This window comes from Vidua macroura, chromosome 5 (genome assembly GCF_024509145.1).
Source record: "Vidua macroura isolate BioBank_ID:100142 chromosome 5, ASM2450914v1, whole genome shotgun sequence".
In the NCBI taxonomy this organism is placed as follows: Eukaryota; Metazoa; Chordata; class Aves; order Passeriformes; family Viduidae; genus Vidua; species Vidua macroura.
Genome location: NC_071575.1, coordinates 18,647,650 through 18,665,847, shown reverse-complemented (window position 1 = coordinate 18,665,847; position 18,198 = coordinate 18,647,650). Strand labels below are relative to the sequence as shown.

At 43.4% G+C, this 18,198-nt stretch overlaps 1 protein-coding gene and 1 long non-coding RNA gene across 2 annotated transcripts; one reads left to right on the top strand and one right to left on the bottom strand.

The window, feature by feature from the left end:
• Nucleotides 1–1,924: 1,924 nt before the first annotated feature.
• On the bottom strand, nt 1,925–18,066 carry DESI1 (desumoylating isopeptidase 1). The gene is made up of 6 exons (XM_053977965.1): nt 17,722–18,066; nt 8,803–8,824; nt 7,808–7,877; nt 7,057–7,166; nt 6,194–6,316; nt 1,925–5,029 (listed from the first exon to the last, which is right to left on the bottom strand). The coding sequence occupies exons 1-6, from the start codon at nt 17,993–17,995 to the stop codon at nt 4,936–4,938; spliced, it is 693 nt and encodes a 230-aa protein (XP_053833940.1). The 5' UTR covers nt 17,996–18,066; the 3' UTR covers nt 1,925–4,935.
• Nucleotides 16,109–17,250, top strand: LOC128807511 (uncharacterized). Its single transcript, XR_008437176.1, has 3 exons — nt 16,109–16,305; nt 16,756–16,902; nt 17,003–17,250. It is a non-coding gene; the product is annotated as an uncharacterized LOC128807511 (long non-coding RNA).
• Nucleotides 18,067–18,198: the final 132 nt, after the last annotated feature.

The following is an 18,198-nucleotide window of genomic DNA, read 5'->3' as shown; positions in this document are numbered from 1 at the left end:
GGTTTCTTAGCACCCAGCTACTTTGTATGCAGTTGGGCGCATACAAAGTTTTGAGTTGAGTTTAGGGTTATGCTCATTTATAGGACTTGTTGAGGTGTGGTTACACATTTATCATCAGTTAATGTGTGGACACTTACTCCAGAATAGGAATCCATCCAAGTGTGCCCACCCATGCTGATGGGTGAGTAGAGATGACTTCCTGGATTTGGGTGCTTGAGTGCCAGAAGCCAAGGAACTGTTCTTCTACGCAGCACAGCTGTGAGCTAACGCCCAGAACTCTCAAAGGACAGCTGTGGAGTCAGACACACCGTGACCTCCTGGGGTTTCAGGAATGCAAACCTTTATTTTTCATAAACCATGACATGGTATGAGGAGGACACTTCCTGTATCTGGGTGGAAGCAGTGTGGAGTTAGAAAACCAATTGCACCAGCACTGGGTTCTGCTGTAGCCCAAGCTTCTCCATGGTCTTGTCTCCTGGCTGCTCCTACCTGCAGCTTTCTTGTCTGGGAGAGACCTCCCTCATGCCTCTTGCACTGACATTACTATGGGCATCCCAGAAGCGGGAGCTGTTCTCCCCAGGCTCAGGTGCATCCCTGTGCTGCAAGACAGCAGTGCCACCTCGGGGCACTTTCCAGAATTGGGAGGTCTGCTAAAATAATGGGACAGCATTTACATTTTCACACTCCTGCAGTACTATCGGGTTTATGCTACCCAGGAGAACTTCCTGAAACCTGAATTACCTGCTGTGCTTTCTCAAATTGTTGTGCTGCTTTAGGGAGTCTCTCATGTCCAAATGCCTCTCCCAGGAAGCATCTTGGCAGCCATTTGCTATCAGCTGATGAGGACTTGGGACAATCTGGTTTCCCTGGGAGCATAAATGTGCCTTGTGCTGAAGTGCACAGCTGTCCACAGCTGTGGCTGTTCCCTCAGCCGGGATAGCTCTGAGAACAGGGCCACCATGGCTGTTCTGGTTATTTAATACTTCGCACTCCAACCACTCCTGATACGTTCGCTTGATTGCCGTTCGGATAGGCAGCAGCTGTTGTCAGGAATAAAATCTCTGTTACCAGCAGGAAAGGCCAGGAAATTTTGTTTGAAGTTTAGAAGGCAAGCAACTGTGAGCACTGGCTTACACTTTGTCTAGAGCTACCATTAAGGTCAAGTTTTCTTTTTAGTTTTAAAATTGAATTAAAAAAAAAAATAAAATACCTGTTTCCAGGTATTTTCTGTGGGGCCAGTACTAGTACTTGGTAGCAAACCAGCACTACATCTGAAGAACACAGCCAAAATAACCACAATCACACATCTCTGTTACAATCCCCTTCTGTTACAAGACCTCTTCTGTACTGCGTTGATACAGACTGTTACACAAAGAGCAAACTGTGTGGTTTATCATTTGGATGCCATCAATAAGCACACAGAAGGCTGAACCAAGTAGAATGAATTTCTTCCCCAGAGGCAGTGCTATATAATCCTCCCCAATATCCCCTCTGAAGCTCCAGAGGAACCCAGTCATGAAGTCTACTTCTTACTCCACTGCTTTTTTCTGTTTTTTTTTTCCCTTTTGAAAGTAGCATCAAGGCAGTCAGAAAAATACTTTTTTCCATGTTAAAACTCTGTTTGGCCTCTTCTTCAAAAGTAGACATTAGACATTTCATACTTGTAGACTTAGATGACCAAGGGCTGAACAAAACCTGTCCTGACATAACATCTTCATTCACCTCATCCAAGCTGTGTCAAGCTGCAGGAGTATGGTTTCAAATACCAGGGTACTTACAGAAGAAAAAATTTCCCAGACTAAACAAACTGCTTGGACAATTTCTCATGCTGCACTTTCCAGGTGGGACCAGAGTGAAGATAATGACTTCTGGTCAGCTGCACTGGCTGGGCAGCTGTGTGGGCACATGCATTCAATCAGAAAAATGTGTTGTATTTATTTTTATTGTAATAGAAAAAACCCCACAAGTAAATCAAAACATCACTTTCTGCCTAAAGACATTATTAACATTTTTTAAATGGCACGGGGGAGCCTCAGCAATACAAGACAGAATAGTAAGTGTGGGCAAAAGAGTTCTGTTCCCTTTCAGGATTCCAGTTTCCCTGCCCCTTTCTCCATCAGCTGACTGAAGTTCATCACCTATATACATTTACATACACTTCTCAGTCTCGTTTGTTTTCAGCTGGGTGGAACACTGAGGGCAGAGTCCTGCAATTTACACATAACAATCTTTGGAGAAAACAGGTTTCCTAAGAGTCCTACAGGGTACAGGGGTCTCATTACCCAGTAAGACCAAGCAAAGAAGATTCTCTCTTACAGTTCTTTTATCACAAAACACAAGAATAAGTCTCAAGCCCAGGAGCTCTTTGACTATTGCAAACAACATATGGCTGAGTGAAATTTTACCCAGTGACCTTAAAGAAGGAGCATTATCTCTGCAAAGGGGCTCTGCTCAGGAGGCGAAAAGGCAGATTGCAAAATGCACGGGGTGAATGTCTTCCTCTTCTTTCCTGCCCCAAGAGGATGCAAAAAGTCCTGAAGTAGGCAGCCAAGCAGCAGCTGGGCTCAGGACATCCAAAGTGGTGGACATACAGGGCATATCCTCATTGTGTAAGTGTGTGGGGCAGAAACCATGGCACCAGTGCTTCCATCACAGGCAGCTCTGCCTGAAGTGATAGTTTGCTGAAGGGCAAACATGCACAGCTGTGCTGCTTGCAGGTACCAAATGAGCACACCAGGATGTTGGGCTGCACTGTGTCAGCTTGAGTGTACCTGCTCAACTGAGGAAGCTCCAAGATCTCTAACATGATCTACAGCATTTTGTGGCACAGTCGTGTGTGTATTAAGTTGAAAGGCTGGTTACTCTTCACAAACATGTATGGGAGAAGACTGGAGATAATACATATACTAGACAGGAAAACTAAGCTATGGCTTAGCAAAACCAAAGACCAATCCTTCCTCCAGGAGCATCAAAAGGCATTAATAACTGACTTTCATAGACGGTTCTCTGCGAACAGGTCATTTGGAGGGGAAAGACTGAAAGCTTTTGTATAAAGCCATCTGCAGGAACTGCTACAGTTATCTCTGAGTCCAGTCTGTCAAATGAAATGCTTCAGGAGAAGCTGATGGCACAAGCTGAGAATGACAAGGAAAAGAAGCATCTGGGCTGCAGGGGCCACTGCTGTGCACTGAGAGCAGGTAAACATGGAACAGCAGAATGGCCTGACAGTACCCTATTCCCATCTGTGCACTGGCTCCACAAGGTGCAAGACAACAGAGTATTTGACAGTGACAAAATTGCAGTTTTCCTCTATTCCAACCCTTCAAAAATATGAACTGTTATAGTCCACACAGAGTAACAGTGTGAGAAATTTATCAATCTGCATTATTCTGGGAGAAAGAACCCAGCAGAGGAAAGACATCTCCTTTAGGTATATAAGAAGTTTCCAGTGCAAGAAGTTTGAGATGCAGGACTGAACTTGTAGCAATACTTTTCACAACAAAGCACTGGACAAAGGGCTGTACATTTGCATAGATGCTTTTTTGGCAGCATCTGGGATGTGCAATCCCCATTTACGGAGCATCAGCAGTGTTCCGGGGTTTGTCTGATGTCTTTCTTATATTCCTTCCTAAATGTAACTGCTACAAAATTGTTCAGGAAATTAGTGTATATATATACATGAAAAGAAAACATTTTGCCTATTTTTGCATTCCCCTGTTCTTTCCCACTGCAAGTAAATGCAAAGCTCTAAAAATCTTAAACTAGAAGATGCAGTATTGCTATAATCAAAGGTTAATCTAAGCACAGGACTGCTTCTGCATGTAACCCAAGAAACTTAGTTGTTCCACAGAAAAGCTTAATTTTACTCTTCCTCATTTTCTTTACATTTGGGGAGACCTAGCACTTATTTCTCTTAAGGAGAGCCCTGATGTGCTTGACTGCTTTGGAAAGGGCAGCACTTTGTTGGAACTCCTATGTGTCTGCAATTAGATATTGAAGGCAGATTTGGTCCAAGTGGTATTATCATGCAGTTGCCATGCTACTCCTGCCTTACTGTACCATAACTCTGGCTTTGCAAGGAAAAAAAAAAACAAAAACCAAGTGAACAGTTCTTATGCATTAACAAGGTTCTGTCTATCTGCCGATAAGCTTATGTGTGAGAAAAGGAAACATTTCACTTCATTTTACTTTTGCCTGAAATTTGTCTCTACCACTTCTGCTCATGAGATTCTCTTCTTTCAGCTGGTTCTTTCCTGTAACTCTTGGATCTTGGATTACGAGACTCTTGGTAACCTTCAGCTCCAGGTTCCCTCCCACCACAGCAAGTCCCACTGAATTTCAGCTTCTGAGTGTGACACTGACACATGGTTCAGCTTCATCACCTTTCCCATACACCTGTGCCACTGCAAATATTCTGATCAGATGAGTTCAGCTCTTCCCTTAAGCAAATGTCAGTGAAATATGCAGACTAATCCTGGGACACCTTCACTTCCTAGGCTACCAATACTTGCTCTGTTTTTTTTTTGCTAGACTTCAACAAATACCTCCATAATAGAGGCAGTGATAAGACAGAGATGCAAGTCTGCAAGGGATGGCCAGGACATCCCCTTATTTACTTCAAGTTGTGTAATGGGCCGTAGAATGCTCATGGAATGAATTTCCACTTACCAGTACAGGAGTTATGTAGAAAGTGTCAGCCTACTTGGACAAGACAGCCTTTATAAATTAGTATAATACTATTAGAAATTATGGCAATATTTTTGGTAGCATTGTCTTACATGCACCCTGATAAATTCTCTCCCCAGGAAATTCTAAAACTTGTCTTGTAACTTCTTTAGAGTTAATTCTCATGAGAAATTATAAAATAGAAATCTGGTAGATTCATGTTTAAAAAGGAAGAGGCCTGGTGAGGCTGGGCACACTGGGTCACTCCTGTTAGCTCTGTCCATTATGTCTGCTGAAGGTATTTCCTCCAGGTGGTTGGATCTGGATGGAGTCCAGGAGGGGCCTTAAAGCTTGTCCAAAAGGTCTGAGAAGGTAAAGAAATAAACATCTCAAATAATTTACTCGGTCAACAACTCCCATTTACCACTGAAGTGCACTCACTTCCTAGAGTGCAATCAAACCAACATTCTAGAAGCAAATTTGAAGAAAAGACTTCCCCTACAAACTAAAGCAAACTACTTTAACCTATTAGTTTACTGTTCAATAACTAAAAACTTAAACAGGATTTTATATCATATAATCATCAGATAAGGTAGTTCTGAGTCCTAACACACCTAGACTGCTAATGTAACACTGTCTGAAACCAGCTCTCAGTAATTCATTCTACTTAAATGTGCAAACAAAATCCCTGTTATGCAACTGCAGTGTTCCATTAAGTACATCAGTATTGAGGCCTGCCAAAAGAATAGCCTCTAGCTTACTTAAAAGACAATGGTTCAACACTCCCAGAATAATTTCTGTTGCAATCTGTAGCACCTGGCTTGTCTTTCAGTAAGACTCACTCTGTTACAGACTTTATCTGATTTTGAGAGATCTGAAGTGCTAAGTGTCCAGGGTAGAAGACCCATGTCTCACAAATAATGTGCTATACTACTGTTATAGAAGTAAGACCTAAATGATGGAGCTCACATCATCCTACTGGGATCCTCACTAGCTGAGAGTTAAAAAAAAAACCCAAACAAAAACAACATCTGAATTATCAAGCAGGAAATTCTTAATTTCCTTTTTTTCATATCCTCTTTTCCCACTCAATCCTAGCTTTAAAACTGAAGCATTAATTTAAAATTGTATCTCCTCTGCCTCTTCACAAGCAAACGGACACCTCTGCAATTATGATGCTTAGAGAAATTACTTTTAACAGATACTGGTTGTCTAAGAGGGAAAAATCCCCTTGTACTGTTTTCTGAAACTTTCTAAGCTTGTCTGGTCACATATAAGAGACCATCACAAAACAGCTAGTTTAAGTTAAAGGCAGAAAAACATCCTTCTCCTCTCTTATTTGGAACACCAGTGCCAGTTAGCACTTGTCATACAGTGTTGCAAGTGTTGATGTAAAGAGAATTGCATCCTCTCCTTAATCTTATGTTGATTCTCAGACAGATCCATCAGAAACTGGTACTGCTGGCTCTGTCAAATGTTTAAGCATTAGCATGAAGCAGTTACAGAGAGGAGAGGCATCCATACTCACGTGGCAAGAACTTCAGATGGAAGGTCAGTGATATAGGAAGGGATTTTTTTTCCTGTCAGAAATTGTGCCACTTCATTACTGAAGGTGTTGCAGTTATGTTCAAAGAGGTTATAAGACTCTCCCCTGTGCCACAGAAAAGAAATTGAAACAAAAAACCCCACAAATTCAGCAATGAATCATACAAGCAGGAAAAAACTTATATCCTTAATGAAGACCATCTTACATTAGCACTTCCTCCCTCCACCCCAAAGAATTCTAAGGCAAATAGGTGAAATACAGACATCAATTCACCCTTAAATTCAATTGAATCAGAGTGGAAAATGACATCTCTCCACATCCCTGACTTTAATGTAACCATTTTTGGAAGCATAGGTGAGGTTAGGTTTCTTCAATTAAAACCACAGTAGCAGTAACGAGAAATCACAGGAATTATTGACTCTGAAAGACAGCCAGAACACTAAATGTTGTGGTTTCCTACTCTTGTGAGAAGCAGAGTTGACTCTTTTAACAGTCAAGACCTCGCTTCTACTCGTGTGAAAACTGGCAGCTTTACTACAGTGACTACCTATGACTCACAGGGCAAACTGCTATTTCATTTTCCCTGATGATTCTCTCAAAAACATTTCAGGCATTATTCGATTTTACAAAAAAACAATGTTAAAGACTTCCCAGGAGAATGCTTTCCTAGTCTAGAAGGTAGCTCCTTGTGTGTACACTGGTGCATCAGTCCAGTCCATATTTGAAGAGTACCAAATGAGAGAGTAAGCAGACAGAAGCTCTGTGAGCTGGATTGGTTTCATAATACCTTCCTCCATTCTGCACCTTTTTGATATACAGGTTTTCCAGTACAGGCTGCTACTTACCGGAATGCAGATTCCCCCAAAGAGGAAAGGTATTCCAGAAAAATTTCTTCAGTGACTTCAGTGTTCCCCAGATCAACAACTGTGTCTGGAGGGCCAAGAAGTGTCCCTCCCTGTAAAAATGAACAGCCAGAAGATACTGTCAAATGATCAGGCTGAATTCTCTTGGAGGACTCTATTGAATAAAGCTACTCTGGTTCATCCAGGCACAAAAGAAGGAACTTTTGGTATGTTTATCAAGCAAAAAGCCCTGCTGGCCTCCCTTGTTCTGCACTCAAGAGAACAAGAAGGAACATGAAACTTCCATTTCAGCTGGTAAATTTGGCTCTTTGGGCTGAAAGCTTTTAAGCTATGGCAAAATTCTGCTTTAGAAGCATGGCCCATCCATTTAACCTCTCTAAGAACAGAAAGGTCTGAGAAAACATCGTGGTTTGGGGCTTTTTTTCACTCTTAAAAAGTCTGCATGTAACACTTAATGATACAGAATTGGACAAGGTGTCACTGTGGCAAAACAGTTGCAAAAGGTGTTCTGGATAGATAGACTGTACCAGAAGAAGCAACCCCCAATCTGAATTGAGTTGGGCTTAAACCCACTGCTCCCTTTACCTTCAGTACCCTAAGAAACCATGACAAGCAGCTGGCTTCAGCATCTGTCTGAATTTAGAAGTCTTTTGCTGCTTTTCTAAAAGACTGACACAAGCAATTCTGATCAGGTAACCTTACAAAAATTATCAGAATATTAAGATTAACTTACAGGTGCACAGCTGGAGATCCCTCCACTGCCATAGAAAAATTCATCCTTATGGACTATTATGGAGGTGTGCCTGCCACAGAGAACAAAAAAAAAAAAAGTTGAAATAAAAGAAAAAAGTAAACAACCTAACACATAAATCACTGATAAATCTATGAGCTCAAGGACATAATGAAGGGAATAACTGAAAGAAAAGGTCAGTGTATTTCTGTGAGTGGGAACAGGATCTGCTGGTACATGAATGGATATGGAAGCAATGATTATCAAGCCTACTGCAATTCTGCAATCAGTTAGGAAAGAACAGGTTTAGCTAAGAGCCCAGGCATGAGCCTCTCTCAGCTAACAGGCTGAGAGTGAGGTCAGCTCTCAGAGACAGAACTAGCCCTCCTACCACACTGACAGAGACTTCTCACTGGCTGAGAAGCTGGTCAGACAGCCACTGGAGATGGATCAGAGGAGAGGAAAATGGATAGACAAGGGTTTAGGGTTTTTTTTTGCCTCTAAAAAAAAAAAACCAAACAAGCTCTCTTTGTGTGATATCAAAATTCTTGGTATGAATTATAGAAAATTAAGGGATTTTGTTTTTTTGTGACTGAATGTAGGTACTGCTCTTATATGACAGAAGGCTTGATCCTGTAATACCTTCTTCCCACCTACTCTTTTACTATCATGTTTAGTCATGCCTGGAATTATAAGAGAAAGTGCTTGGGACAAGGACACCATCTTACGCTTGAAAAAGTACACAGGTGCACAAAAACACAACAGCTGCTAACAATGCCCTTTTCCACGGGGTCCACTGAGCTTTGAACAGAGTGGTTTAACTGGCACCTGACTGTACATCGTATTACTGCCAATCTATATTCAGGAACAAAAAGTGCCTTGGTCTCTCTTCCATCACAAAATGTTCTTAAGCTCTGAAGCATATGTAACTGCATAGTGAAAATACTTCCTTCACCAGTGGTTTACCCACATAATGAAATTTAAATCTAGTCACTTACCAGATGCCATCCAGCTGTTTCCCTGTATGCAGAGAAAAGAAGAGTTATTAGCAATGTATTTTCCATATTTCAGCCTACTTTCCGTCAATCACTTAGGAACCAAGCTTATTATTTCACCATGATAGCAACACCAAAGATTTAATTCAGAGTTGCTTCTAAAAAATCCAGAATATCTTCCAAATTAACTACTCAATCCACACATCCTTTGTACCTCTTCCCTCCTGGCAGGCAGAGGTAGCAATGCCATCCTATCCCGCTGGTGCTTACCTTTCTTAGGTGTTTTTCTACAGACCAAGAAAGAAAACATTTTCCTAAAATAAGATTCTTCAATCAGGAGCAGAAGAGTTGAATTTGACAGATCTCATAGCTGCAGGCAGCTGGCCAGCAGAATGTATTCAGTTCTCTTTTTCAGTAACTGATGAGAGGTCTAACTTAAATGTATGACCAGTGGTGGTAGCCTCTATAATGTATTCCACAATTTCCTCCTTTCCTTCCCTCCCCCTGCCCTTAAAAATGAGTTAAGTGGGAACAGAGGTAGAAAAGTACAGCATTGAAATTTACACAAGTTACAAAGCTGTGTATTTTACAGAACACAGCAGCGAGGACTTGCTTCAGGCACCACTACACTGATAATATAATTGGGTCTAAGAGAAAAGGTCCCTTTTAAAATGTGTTTCCAGTTCCCTAGAAGCAGGAGACCTAAACCTCTCTGTTGTTCAGGGCAGGACCTCAAGATTAAACCTCTTTCTAAAAGGTCATCAGCTTTTACTGCCCTAGGCTCAATTATTTTATCTATCATAACTGGTATCCTCTCTTTGGGAGCTTGTAGGGAGCCAGTGCATGTTGTGGTAGATGTGCTATAATTTTATTTCCTGAACAAGGTGCATAATCCCCAGAAAGCAGATTTAGAACAGAAAAACTGCATGCATACCAACATTTGGTACTCTCTGAACCCAAGCACTAGACTGAGTACTCCTCTGCCACAAGAAAAAGCAACACATTTTTTTCCACTCGGGACTGAAGCAAAATAGGTACCTGCTTCAGACAAGGGTCATGGAAGAGCAGAAGCAGGGAAAAGGCTGTTGTGACCATAGAGACATCAGCTGAAGTGAGCACACTTAGTTTTGAAGCAGGTGGACTGATCTGTCACTCCCATGGGTCACAGCCAGGTAGCAACCACATTCCCTGTCAACCCATCGCACAGAAACGTAGGCTTGGGGTAGGACAAAGGCCAAGAGACAGTGGGTGGCAATAATGACAGAACCAGAACACTGTGTTGCAGTATCTTAGAAGCATCTGCTGGCCCTTTGGCATGTCCCACTGTTGTGCTTCATGATCCTTTGGCCTTTGTTCCACATGCTCCCCATGAGAGGTTTCACCTCACACTCTAGAGCTGCCAGCTCTGCAGCCCACTGGCCCTGCAGGCTCAGCACCACAGGTAGCATCGGCCTCCAGCTGGCTCTATCCTTTGGCTTTGCCCAGTTAGCATTCTGTGTATCTGCTAACAAATTATTACACATTTGCTCATGATAAATAACTTTTTTCACTAGAAAATGAACTTTATCCTTCAGACCAGAGAAATTAACCATTTCAAAGGCAGCACATATTAGAATTGTGCCTGTTCTTTGCATGCTAAATTGAAAGAGAACATCTTAGTATTTACTTTCATATACACCTGCAGCAAATAATAACAAAAGACTTTCCAGAGAGTTCCCACTTTGTACCTAGATTCTGTATGCAGGTGAAAGAGCTACGGTAGATACTGACAATGTCACAGATGCTGCCAGGACCTGCTTGTGCAATTACAACACCTTCCTGAAAAGATCACTGCAGCAAAGGCTACACAATGGGCTGCTCTAGCAAGGCTGCAGCCCACAGCTTAAGGGAAGTGACTCTGTCCTCCAGTTTGACACTTGTGAGACCACATCTAGAGTGCTGTGTCCACTTTTGGATCCCCACAATATAAAAGACACCGACATACCAGGCTGGAGCACTTACTGTACTGAAGAAGAACTGAGAAAACTGGTGTGTTCATCCTCAAGAAGAGAAAGCCAAGAGTCTGTATTCCTGTCTACAAGTACCCAACAGGTATGGCTGAAAGGGAACCCTTGCTCTATTCAGATATGCACAGTGAAAGGCAACAGGTGCTAGCTGGAAAATGGGAAATTCACAATTCAATAGGAAGCAGGGAAAACATTTATCATGAAGGTGGTCAAACACTGGAGCAGGAGTCTAGAAATGATATGGGATTTCAATCCTTGAAGATACTTAGAACTCTGCTGTCCAGGGCCCTGAAGAATTTGCTCTTGTTGGCTCTACCTTAAGCAGGACTTCTAGAGGTCACTTTTCTCCAAAGTAATTTTCTGATTGAATGTACAAAACCCAAGCAGAATTCAGGAACTGGACTTTGCTTTGGACTGCAGTGCAATCTTTACTGCTACTCATGAAGTCTGTAGCAGTCCAAAGGCAGGAACTGCCAGGGCAGTAACAGAACAGCTTTTGGCAAGTGAAGCTGCCTATCTTCACAAGGCAGGTCTGTTTGCTGCTTCTCAGCTCGGTCAGTTTGTGCCAACACTGATTTGAAAATCTTAATGAAGCTGCAGACCCACTATTTTTTCTTGGCTCCTAGAAGTCATTAACCAAGCAGGCATTGTGGAAAACACACACCAGATCTGCAGCACTGCTGACAATAAGGCATCTGTGGTAGCTCTCCAGCCTGCTGCAGACAAAAGATAATCCCTTTCTTCCACTGATGGACTGTGTCTGGTAAGAGGCAGTGCAGTGACAACACTGCTGGGGGAATCCCATGCCTAAGAAACCTGTCATATTGGCCACATATGCATCACCCAGAGACACCCAAGACTAAGAACTTTTGCAGCTCACCACCACTGCCACCCCTGATAAGCTCAGGTAGAGCAATCAGGGCAGTCTGCACTAAGGAGTTATGTTTTGCCTTCTGCTCGACATTGCTCCCTGCACACAAAATATTTTGCCCAGAGCTTCTGAAGGCTTGATACACACAACAGCCCCAATAGCATGACCAAACAAAGCTACAGCATTGGTGTGAGTGTTAAGACACAAGTTGTATTCAGGCCTTGCAGCAACACTTTCCAATAAAGCTGCTTCTGGCAGCACTGTCCAGCTTGAAAGCCAGAAGCTTGCCATGAACCTCCCCAAATAATCCTACAGTGCAACAGAGCTGACATCCCATAGTCAATTGAGTGGACTGTAAGAAGGGATTGCAAACACTATCCAGGATACTGGCAGATATCATCATGTTTCCTGTTCTTCCACTTCTTACCACAACACTCCAAACTCCTGTGGTCACTGCAATGTGGGTAGAACGGTGTGCTGGTATTGCCACCAAAACCAAGCCATTTACTCATAACCTGAGCCTGTCTATTACATCTCTATTATAAATAAATCTATTATAAATAAAATAATTTATATATTATAAATCTCTATTATATAGAGATTCTCCAGTAATTTCCATCGGAGATGCAAAAGCCCTTGCAGCATTAAATTGCAGGCATCACACTCCACTCAATATCTACAGTAAAGCTAATCCAAAGGATGAACATGCTCATAATGCAGAACAGGAATGTCCTGATGGGATGATGCTCTTTTGGACACTTATTGTATCAAGGGAGGGTTATCAAGAGGATGGATACAGGACCTTCTCAGTGGTGACAAGCAATAGGACCAGAGGCAATGGGCAGAAACCGATGCACAGGAAGAGCCACCTGAACATGAGAACTTCTTTGCTGTACAGGTGATGACACACTGGAATCATTGCCCAAAGAGGTTGTGGAATTTCTCTCACTGAAGATACTCAGGAACCATCTGGACACAATCCTGTGCAATGTGCCTGAGATGACCCTCCCTGTGCAGGGAGGTTGGACCAGATAACCCACTGTAGTCCCTTCAAACCTTACCTCTACTGTGATTTTGTTGTCCAGGTAAAACAGGGAAACATCAAGATGCTAACTAGTTTAAATATTTCAAGGGTCGGGGGCTGTTGAACAGGAAGGGTCATTGCAAATTTAGATATACATATTTAATCACACAACATTTACTGCATATGGCCAGGCTATCAGGTATCAACTCTCCCAGAAAAACTGCCCATGTGCCAACTCAGCCTGAAGTAAATGTGAAGGAAATCAGCTTAGTTTGAACTGCATCCATTCCAAACTAAAGCAAGTCAAGGTACCTTGTTTTTGTCACAGACTATGGACATGAAAAGCTACTGTGTTATATTTGTGAGAGTTTAGGGAGATAGCCTGTCAGTCTTTGGAAACATGATCACCACGGTTTTCGAGTGGTTTTTTGATTGTTTTTGTTTGGGGATGGTTTTGTTTGTTTATTTTACTTTTTTATTTTTCCCTTGCTGATATGCTTCTGTGGCTCTTTCCTGAAAGTATTCACTACAACCTGGGGGGAGATGCCAGTTCAGCAAAAATCTGTGTGCCTAAGCATCTCAAAGATTCAATTTGTTTCAATAAGGCAGAGTACCATCTAGCAAGTAAACAAGTTTTTATATTTGCTGTTTTGTTTTCTTTATAACATTCATAGCTCAAATACTTTAATGGGGTTTACATGAGCCAGAAACCTATGAGAAAAACAGAACATAAACAATTCCAGGACCCTCAGCTTAGTCACGGAACACGGAGAATGAAGTAGTTAGGTTCTTGTAAAATCATTTCAGGAGACTGTAATTGTTTAGATACAGGAGTATTTTGAAAGAAGAAGCAAGCCCATATAATTTTAGAATACAATCAAACTGGATTACTTCCATGCTTAGATTTGTCTGGAAGGCCAAGCACAAGGGAGAACAGATGCTCACCAATCTTTTTTATCATCACAGTAATTTATTAATCTTGAGGGACAAACAATGTTGATTATTCCTGTGCATTGTAAATATCAAATGAAAGTGGCATTTGTATATTAATCTAAATTATTATACTGAAGGGCAGAAGAGTTCTGTGACATGAGGGAAGGAACTGTCTGTGCAGATGAGCACTTAGTTTAGCCCATGCAGAGTTTAGGCCATCCAACCCTCAGTGCAAGATCTACGCCTGTTTTTGAACTGTAAAGAAAAAAATAGGAAGCTCAGTATTAACTGAGCTTTAACAATATATCTGTGCTCTGCAATGGATGTGCAAACTCCAGAAGACCATAGAAGACTCTAAAATAAGTAGTGAACTGGTCTGCTGTGGAATCGGAAGTAATACAATTTGGTCAACCAACATGGGTGTTTCTAGCAGTGCATTGCTTTGCATATTGTTGTAATTTCCCTAGGACAATGCATTAAGATTCCTGCCTTTTTTGAATTGAAAATTACTCTAATTATTCAAGCACTTAGTCAAGCACTTTCTTCTATGTGCTACCCAGTGTGCTCAACCAAAGCAAAAAAAAAACCAACCAACCAACCAACCAACCAAACAAAAAAACCCAAAAAACCCGAACCTAACGAAGAGGGAGGAGCCTGCTTCAATCCCTTCTCCTTGAGGTGCCTAGAGAGATATAGAAGTAGGCTATATTGGGGGAGGGTAATGCACACCATTTTCATGAAATCCCCAGCAAATGCTGGGAGCAAAGCTGATAGAATATCATGCTGAAGCAATTCAAAACTGTTCAGAACAGATGGAGTAGAAGCAGAGAAATGTGCTGGCCTGGGAAAATGGAACCAAGCAGAAGGCACCTCCTTTCAGCAGTTACCTTTCGCTCCAATTCCCTCTGGGCTGTTAAGTCCCTCCAGCTGAATGCACCACTTAAAAATTTCAACCAAAACATACTCCCAGTCCACTCAACGTTAATTTATACTACACTGAGCCAAAGCTACTGTGGTTAACCAAGCTCCCAGCTCACTCTGTGAGTCACAAAAGCAATAACCTCAGTTACAGGACAGGAGAACTTTGAGCTGGTAGATATTTTTCTTTAAGCCTATGATGCAATAGGACTTTAATCTTCCTTAAAGACTTCTCTGCCTTTGGACGTCTATTTCAAAATCAGCACTGCAAGCTGAACTATTCTATTTTTCCTCTTTACCTTCCGCAGAATCAGGTGGATTATGTTTTCTGTCTTGGTAACAGAAATCTTACTGCATTCAGGTCAACATTTCTTATTATTGTAATATGTATTTGAACAGACAAATGTAGTCACAGACTGAGAGTGGGGGAGAGAAGACCAACAGTAGCTATTGAGAAGATGCAATGTAAAGCAACATAAAAATTAAATGTGCGGCTTCTGATACCAAAGGCAACTGACCTGCAATTTTTGGTCATGTATACTTCAGAATAGAAATAGTCACTAAATTACAGGAAGCTTACAGAAAAGTAAGAAGAATAAAAGCAGTCTGGGTATAAAAAGAGTAAACTTCCAAGAAAAACAAAGACTGCCCAAGGGACAAGACTAAGTCACTCTAAAGCCTGCTATGAACTGTGCTAAACATCTCTCCCTTCCAGATTCATCATTAAATGACAACAGAGAGAACTGGTACTGAAAAAGTCAGTATAACATTTGGTAGTGAGAGCTGATCCCTGAAGGCTGTGCTGACATAGTCTGCAGTACCTATGGACCCTATAGCACAACAGAAGACACAGCGCAGTTATGCTCTCGCAGTGGTCAGTCTCATAAGACAGGATTCATCCCCCTTTGGCAAGGGACCTGAGCTGCTGTTTTGAAGCCTAACAGAAATTGATTTTAGCACAATCAATTACTGTATTTATTTTTTTCTTTCTAAAACAATGTATTTCAATTTAGGCAATATTACCGGATTATCACTCAAAGCAAAAACACTGTTTCAAACTTGGCATTGATGAAAAGAATACTGTAAGTAGAGATGCCGAGTGTAAATCCTTTAAGAAATGCCTTCCTCTTTAATTTCTATGACTTTGCCCGATAACCTACAGTTTATGAACATCACTAAGGAAAGAATTGATATTGACCAACTGAGAGTTGATATAGAGAGAAATAAAAAGAGGTTTTTTCTTGTTCTTCAGGGAAAAAAGGGTCTATGTATGAGGTAAGAGGAGTATTCTCTCGATCACTTGGCTCCTGGGGAGGTTTCCAAAATCATCTGAAACAGAGCTAAGTGTCAATGCACAATACACACAACTTGATGGAAGGAAGGAAGAAAGAATGAATTATTTGTTTTATGGACAATCATGTCACAGGATCCACACAATCTCAAATGTTCTGCAGTCTGCATTGTCACTGTGACCACGCGGGCCTAGTTGGCCACATTCCATGAACACATCTGAACACAGTTACCAGGCAGTACTAGCAAGTAGCACTTCCCCTACTACCCAGAAGTGTTCAGGTTTTTAAGCTTTCCTTTTCACTGCTCAGATTACCAAAATTTACAACCAAACTATATATCACAAGCACAAAGTTTTCAAGCTGTTGTCTGAATAGATTAGAAAGCATCAAAATGAAGTCACGTGCTATGTGTTTTTATGTGGAAATTCAGAAAGCTACAAGATCCCAAGACTGACTTTGTAGGTAAGAAGGGAGCTAAAAAGCCTTTGCTTGATCCATGTGAAGATTGGCATGGAGATAATTATAGTGGCAACCTATCTCTATTACAGTCTTTGCTTGGACGAATACTTTGAAATAAGAGTAGTTAAATTCTACTCAACTCAAACACAGGCAAATCATGCACCCATATAATCTCAAGATTTATAACTCTTAGCACATGATAAAGCATGGCTATTTCACCTGATAGGTGAAAAGCTACTTCCCTAAGGGCTACAAGAGAAGCAATTCTGACCACATAAAAAGTTTTGAGGTTATCCAGTGCAGGAAACACACATTTCCCAAAGTGGTTGCTGCTAAATGACTAACAGAGCACAACACACATTATCTCTGTACTATTTTCTTCTCAACTTTGCAAACCTGTCATTGACCTGCATGAAACCTCAGGCTGAGAATTGTCTGGACTTTGATTTTAAGCTTGCAGGAAATCAGAGAATCTCCTCATAGGGCAGATGAGCGAAGTGACTGCCAACAAACTGTAAAACAAGATTACACAGAGCCATCTGTTCAGACACTGAGTCTGTTGAGAAGTCTCATCCCACACAGACTGCTGGTCTGACACAGGTCAGAATCTGCTCATAACAGGTATAAACCACTCTCTTGTTGCATTCCTAATTCATGCTTCCAAAACTTTAAGCAAAACCTGTTTCCTTTCCATCCCAAGTTTCAGGTTCGGTTGGAAACGCACACAATCTCGACGAGACATACAGCAGACTTCTACAAACTCTGTGAAGGAGAGGGAGGATGGCTGCACATCTCCAGCCCAGCCCGACCTCGCCACAACATGGAGCCGTTCGAACTCAATAACCTTGTAAACAGCAGGCGCCTTTCTTCAGCTCAGCTTTCCAGCCGCGGCACCACAGCAGCCGGGGAGTCGGGAGCTGAGCTGTCCCTCACTTCAGGGGCTACCGGGAGCTGAGCTGTCCCTCCCTTCAGGGGCCAAGGAACACTTTTAATCTGCCGTTAGTAAACACCACCCGCGCAGTGGCAACGGGCGGGTGGGGGAGAAGAGGCTGGACCCAGAGCAGCTGGATCTGCCGCACTGACAAAGCTCGTCCCGAAGACAGCGGGGTCAGGAATCCCGCAGCCAAACCCCGCTGGGTTCCCAAGCACCGAGCCCCCGGGCAAGCCCCGCACATCCCAAGCCGCGCTGCACCCGCCGGACACGGCCGGCGCCCGGCGCGCCCTCAGGGAGCCTTCCCCGGCGGGCCGCTCCCTCAGGAGAACGATACCGGGCGGGGATCGCAACCCCCGGCACAGGAGGCGGCGACTTCGGCCCCGTTTTCCGGTGCGGCAAAGCCGGGCCGCGGTGGTCGGTGGCGGAACGTCATCCCCCGGGAGGCGGCGGCCGGGTCGGCCCCGGGTCCCCCGCCGTGCTCTTACCCAGCATGAGGTGGCTGAGGCGCCGGGCCATGCCCTTGGACAGGTCGTACACATAGAGCTTCACGGGGTGCAGCGCCAGCGGCTCCTCCATGGGGGCGCGGGCGCGGCCGCCGGGCGGCAGCCGGAGCCCCTGCAGACAAGGTTGAACGGCCCTTCCCTCCGGGAGATGGAGGGGAACGGGAGGAAAGGGCGGCCCCGGTGCCGGTCCCCGGCGCAGCGGCACCAGCCGTGAGGTGACAGACGGGGAGGAAGGGGCGACGCTGCCTAGGCGCATGCGCGGCCGCTCCGCGCCTGCCGGGCCGCCCCGTCACTGCGCGACTGCGCCGGGGGCGGAGCTACAGCTGGGGGGGCGGGGACGGACAAGTCCCGCTGTCATTGGCTGAGGCTCGGAGTCGCGAGACGCGCGTGAGAAGCTCCCGCCCTTCGCTGCCCCTCTGCAGCCAATCCGCGCGGGGGGGAGGGGCGGTTGCCCCGGGA

Coding starts and splice junctions, on each gene's coding strand:
- DESI1 (XM_053977965.1), bottom strand. CDS start 17,995: ATGCGCCTAGGCAGCGTCGCCCCTTCCTCCCCGTCTGTCACCTCACGG. Junction 8,825..17,721: donor CCTCAGCCACCTCATGCTGG/GTAAGAGCACGG, acceptor CTCTGCATACAG/GGAAACAGCTGGATGGCATC. Junction 6,317..7,056: donor TTGGGGGAATCTGCATTCCG/GTAAGTAGCAGC, acceptor TCTGTGGCACAG/GGGAGAGTCTTATAACCTCT.